The 5,792-nt window shown below is 51.1% G+C and overlaps 1 protein-coding gene across 1 annotated transcript in view; it reads right to left on the reverse strand.

Moving 5' to 3' along the window:
• Nucleotides 1–5,783, reverse strand: part of LOC104542718 (transforming protein p54/c-ets-1-like) — a gene marked incomplete at its 3' end in the record, with an annotated part of 22,729 nt that extends 16,946 nt beyond the window's left edge. The window contains exon 1 of the mRNA XM_010187114.1: nucleotides 5,714–5,783. Within this exon, the coding sequence (XP_010185416.1) occupies nucleotides 5,714–5,783 (70 nt within the window). The remainder of the gene's footprint in view (nucleotides 1–5,713) is intronic.
• Nucleotides 5,784–5,792: the final 9 nt, after the last annotated feature.

Genomic DNA, 5,792 nt, shown 5'->3' on the forward strand with positions numbered 1-5,792 from the left:
CTCATGCCATCGCCCTCCGGGAAAGCGCAACCACGTACATAGCCCATGTGGAGCCAATTTCAAACCCCCTTCGCCTTAAGAACATGCATTTTCACTCATTAACAAGCCCTGAGCGCTTCGGCTGGGGTTAGGAGCCGGCTCGCAGCTCCAATCCACATCACGGCAAATAACCCGAGCTCCAACTCTCATTCCCAACCCAGAGGGGGCCACAGAAACGAGGGGATTTTCCTCTCTTGGGAAAGAAAGCTGCTTTACAAAAGCATAAATAAATACATTATACATAAATAGATAATTACAGACAAATATTTGTAATATTTTTCTTTTTTTCCCATTTATCCAGCAGATAATGATGGAAACAGATGCAGGACCCAGCACAGCATCCCGGTCCCCAGCAAACCACAGGTCCACCTGCACCTGGTCGCTGCATGGAGGGAGCCAGGCATTGAAAACAGCCAAAAATTTGGGCATGGACAGCAAGAGAAAAGGAGGCGATGGGGGAAAATGCATCTCCTGCACTTACAAATATTGCCTCAATGACTTGACGCTGCTCACGGGACACGAGAGCAAACCAGGCCTCAGATTTTTTGCCAGTTGAGCGGAAAAAAAACCCAAAACCTCAAGACAAAACCGTGCGGTTTCATCTCGCAGCTCTGAGAGAGGCGAGCAACGGCACAGAGCGCTGCGTTTGCCCCCTTAAAGCAGCCAAAAAAATCGCTGGGAGCCACCCAGAGCCCTCATCTCTACACGCTCAGGCTTTGCATGCGAACATTTGCAGCCTGTTAATGTTACAGTCTCAGCCTTTTCACCAAATTACAACCCGAACCCACCCTGGCTATTTTCCTTTTTTTTTTGCCACCTTTCTGGACCTGACATCAAGCTACGGGTGGGAGCCCCTCCTGTGTTGAGGGAGGTATCCAGGCAGGTAAATCAACTTGCAGATTTGCACATTTTCACGTATTTACCCCCAAAACCTGCAGCAATCACAGGCACCAACCCTCCAAAAACTGGGATTTGGATGTGCAGGGCCATAGCACCAGCAAACCCAGCTTTGCCAGGGTCACCCAGAGCACCAAATTTTGAGATCTCCTGTGCCCCCCACCCCAAATTCCACCGCACCTGGGAAAAAATGTAGGAGCCCGCAGGAGAATCAATAAATATTTATTGTTTAAGCAGCAGTATTTTGACTGGAGATGTAAGCATGGCCTCACGCCAGCAAACCGGGTTTTTTTTTCCCTCTGTATCTATTTGGAAGATTATAAACTACACAATGAAGGGGGAAAAAGCAACACGGCTTAGTCACGGAAGAGGAACAAAAGGGCTGAGATGCAGAACTGTGCCGTGGGGTAAAGATAAAGAGGGATGCAGGGCAAATTTTTGGCTGCGGGACAGCTTCTATCAGCTACAGATCGGTCCCATTTGCTTCTGCAGGGCTGGATCCGAGCACAGCTTTGGGGGCATTTTAATGTCAAATGAGGCAAATCATCCCCTCCAGCTGATAGTGCAAAAAAAGAAAGAGACCCTTTTTCCTTCTCTGGGGCAAATCCACCTGCATTTGGTCCTTTCTTCCCCCAAAATCCCAGTACAACTGAAAACAGCTGTTTGGCATGGCAGAACTGCAGCTTCACACCCCTAAACCATATTTGGTCTGGTCTTATTCACACCTACCTCCTCCCCGAGGTGTATCTGCTCTCATCGAAACACCGAGGGGTGAAGCACACCTTCCATATTGCCTCCAGCATCAAACGATCACCCCCAAATCAAACCACAGGACCATCTTTGCACCCTAAAACCCATCCCTGCTGTCCCCAAGCTCACCCACACATTGTGGAGCCACCCAGGAGGCTGCAAACGCTGCTTTTTCACAGCAAAACCGGTCCACCCGCTAAAATTGGTGTGCCACAGCCTCACCAGTGCTCCCAGTTACTTGCTGCATGCCCACCAGTAACCTGCCATGGGTTTGGGAGAGCAGGATGGACCCAATGTGCCCCTCAGCTCAGCTCACTTTGGAGACTGTGCGGTCCCTTCATCTTATAAGGCCTATCAAAGCATGGCACGTTGTAATTACATGGCAAATTAGCGGCAAATTAGCAGCCCCTTCGTGTAACAACACAGCTGCTACATGCTTTTGGGGAGTTTATGATGAGAAAGGAGTTTATGATGGGAAGGAATGGGGCTTCGCTCTTTTTTCCCTGGAAATCTCACTAAAAATGCTGTGGACGGCGATGTGCATTAGTCAGTGCATCCCTGAAGGAAAGGTCTGTGCAGTTGCCCTATTTCCACCTCTTTTCACAGCTTTTTCCCTTAAATAGACAGAATTTGACACTAAAAAGGCTGGATCTGGTAGCAGCCCTCCCTCCTGGACAACCCTCAGTCCCCCATCCTGGCAGGATACCACAGTGATGGGCATTTGGTAAGCGCATAGAAGGATAATTGCTCTTTTTCAGTACAAATTCTCACCTCCTCCACGGGCAATCAGCACCCAAAATGCCAGAGGAGCCCCAAGACCTGAATTTATCAGAGTCTTGCCCTTGTTTGGCTGGTGATTCATGCCCACACAGAGCAATCCACAGTCAAAGCCAGCTCTCACCTTTGCTGTTAAAGCGTTCAGAAAGATGCCAGATGCAACTCTCTGCATCCCTAAAATCACTTTTCAGTGCTTTATTTCCTTTCCCCGGGCTTTGCTGCTTTCCAAACTCTTGGGTATTTTGTCCTACATGCAAAAATGGGACCATGCAAGCCACCACCAAGGCTGATCTCTTAACAGGAGGGAAACAGTCACGCAGCGGCTGACACAGCCATAGGGACCAACCTGTGTAAGGATAACGCGGGATCAAACTTTCCTTTTTGGAAAGGATGTTCCAGGTCCCTGGGCACTGCTTTTACCCCCAAGCAGCTGAGCAAATCCAGCTGTGACCCGGATCTGTGCATATCTGGGAGCAAAGGTATGGCTGAAAACCTGCCCTCTCTAGACAAGACAGAGGGAAGGATGAAGGATCCCATCCTAAAATTGTAACGAAGATGCATTAAAGCCATTTCCCTGCAGCAAGGCACTGCTTTAAATCCAAATTTGCCTGCATTAAAAGTGGAAGCAAAGGACAAAAAGCAAAGATTGACCTGGGAAGGGGAAGACGCAGGCAGGTCCTACATCCAAATATATCCACTTCCCTCTACTCGGCAGCAACCACAGCAGAAATCTCGCTTCAGCCCTGACCCGGCGTTGTCCCAAACCTTAAACGGAGGGAAAGGCTCTTGTCAAATAAAACTGCGCCCCTGGGATGCCACCCACGCACAAGGCGATGGAAACAACGCGTCTGGCTCCCAGCTGTCCTTAGGGCACGTATGGGAAACGCCAAAACGCTTGGGGTCCTTCGGTCCCCTGGTACCTTGTGGGACAGCTCAGAGGCAGCAACTCAGCAGCTTCATCAGCAAGAAACCTCGTTATCTCTCAGTATTTGGGAGACCCAAACACACCCTTTCCTCTTTTAAAGGAGAAGCCCCCCACCATGGATTTTTGGCTCCTGACCCACTCACACGGTCTTGCTGGCAACAGCATTAGGGGGGGAATTTGGCTTTGGAAGCTTTGTCCGACTTCACATCGCTTTTGGGTTATTTTGAGACCCTTTGGACATGCTGCAAATCCCAGGTCGCTTTTACACTGCCCACACACGTGGGCTGGAGTGGGGTTTGATTTTGGGGGGGGGTTGATTTCGGGGGAGTGAGAGGGGGATGATGCGGCCGATGCAGTTTTACGGGGCATGGAGCACCTGGCACATGAAAGGTCTTGCACAATTGAAAACCTATGCCTGTAACATTAACCCTGTGGATGCCGTGAAGAAAAATCTGCTTTTTCATCTGAACAAGGGGCTGGGCTCCTTCTCAGCGAGACCAATGCTTGTTTTGGCACCACATTTGGCAGCGGATTAAGCAACCAAGGAGCTGAAGGAGTCATCACAGAGGGGTTAAATCCTCAGATGCAGCCCAAAACGGACAGGAGTGACGTTATATCCCCTACACATGCCATTGCTGGATCCCAGAAACGTAAGCTCTCACCATCAATCCGACCAAGCACAAAAGTTTCAGCGTTCTCCAAAAAGTTGGAGGGGAAATGAGGTTAAGCCAGCTAATTGACAACACTGACCTTTCTGGCTCACGGCATTTGTGCCGCCACCAAAACAGAAGCGGCTGCGGCTGAAGTCGATAGGGGCTCGACTCCTTTTTTACCTTTTCAGTGGTTTTTCAGCTACAGTTTAAACTTTGGGTCAACTCTAAACGATATAAGCTGCAAAAAGGCTTTTGCAGAGGGAAGAAAAGGAACCTTAAAGCAACGCAAAACACCGCGTCCCCGCTGTAGGCACAAGAAAGTTACATTGATCCAATGCTCAAACACCTCAACAACACAGAAAAACACTGTTCCCGCATCCGACACCGCAGATCCCATGGGTGGCAGATCCTCCAAGCGTGTGCTGAGTTACTGGAGCTCCCTCCAGACAAACTGGTCCTATAAAAGCATCTATTTTACATCCAAGCACCAAGCCCTGTGCTGCTCTGGCCCCCTTTGCGCTGCAGCACTCAGCTGTCATTTTATTTCACACGTACAGCCCAAAATCGCATCGCCTGGCAGAGCTGAGCCCCCTTCCTGGCTTTCCTAAAAACTCGCTAACTGGCAAAGAAATGCACAACTTTAACTTGATTTTCTCGAATGCACCAAATCCAGCAAACCTCCACTTCAGCACAGGGAGAGACGAGGCAACAGGACACATTTCCCCTTCCCTTGTACCCAAAAAGAGAACGTTTTGGGGTTTTTTTTTCCCTTGTAGACCCTCCAAGCCCCATCCAGCTGATCAAGGCAGAAACCACGGCCAGCAGCAGCTAAACCAAAGAAACCCCACACAGTAGCATGTTGCTATCTCCCCTGATAGCTCCTGCGCCCTTCCTCCAGAGGAAAATCAAACAAAATCAAACAAAATCAGCGAGCTTTGCTGATTTATAGGTGGGAAATTGAGAGGAGGCACCGCTGGAGTTTTGTTTCCCAAATACCAGGAGTGCTTAGACCACACAAGCCATTCCCAGAGAGGGATGAGGGGGTCGTACATCCCAGATAAGGGGTTTGTGCCGGATGGGAAAGGGCAGGGGCGTCCTGAGGAGCTCGGAAAAAGGAAAAAAAAGCCCATCCGAGTGCATCTCTGCTGCCTCCCAGCCGGAGGTGCCTGCCTACATCCCCGCAAGGATGCCAGAAGCATGAGGAAAGGAGGCTGGAGAGCCGGCGGGTTGTTTTTTAGGAGAAGGGTGGGGTGTTGGGGGGGGGGAGGAAAGTCTTAAAAGTGCTCGGGAAGCCAAGCCCGCCGTCCCCCAGCGGTGCCGCGGGGCAGAGCGGCGCCGCTCCGCTGCAACTCGAGGGTGCGTTTCACGTCCCCTTCCCAAAGACACCCCCCAAAATAACCCCCCTCAACCGGGCAGTTATTTCCCCACCGCTCGCTGCGAGAAAAGGGGGGTGTTGGGGGGGGGGAGGAAAGTCTTAAAAGTGCTCGGGAAGCCAAGCCCGCCGTCCCCCAGCGGTGCCGCGGGGCAGAGCGGCGCCGCTCCGCTGCAACTCGAGGGTGCGTTTCACGTCCCCTTCCCAAAGACACCCCCCAAAATAACCCCCCTCAACCGGGCAGTTATTTCCCCACCGCTCGCTGCGAGAAAAGGGGGAGAAGGGATCCACAGGGCTCACCGGGGGACGGGAAGAGTTCGATGTCCACCTTCTCCGTCTTGATGATGGTCAGGTCCACCGCCGCCTTCATGGCTGGGGC

Source organism: Mesitornis unicolor, unplaced genomic scaffold, assembly GCF_000695765.1.
Source record: "Mesitornis unicolor isolate BGI_N332 unplaced genomic scaffold, ASM69576v1 scaffold45386, whole genome shotgun sequence".
Lineage (NCBI taxonomy): Eukaryota > Metazoa > Chordata > Aves > Mesitornithiformes > Mesitornithidae > Mesitornis > Mesitornis unicolor.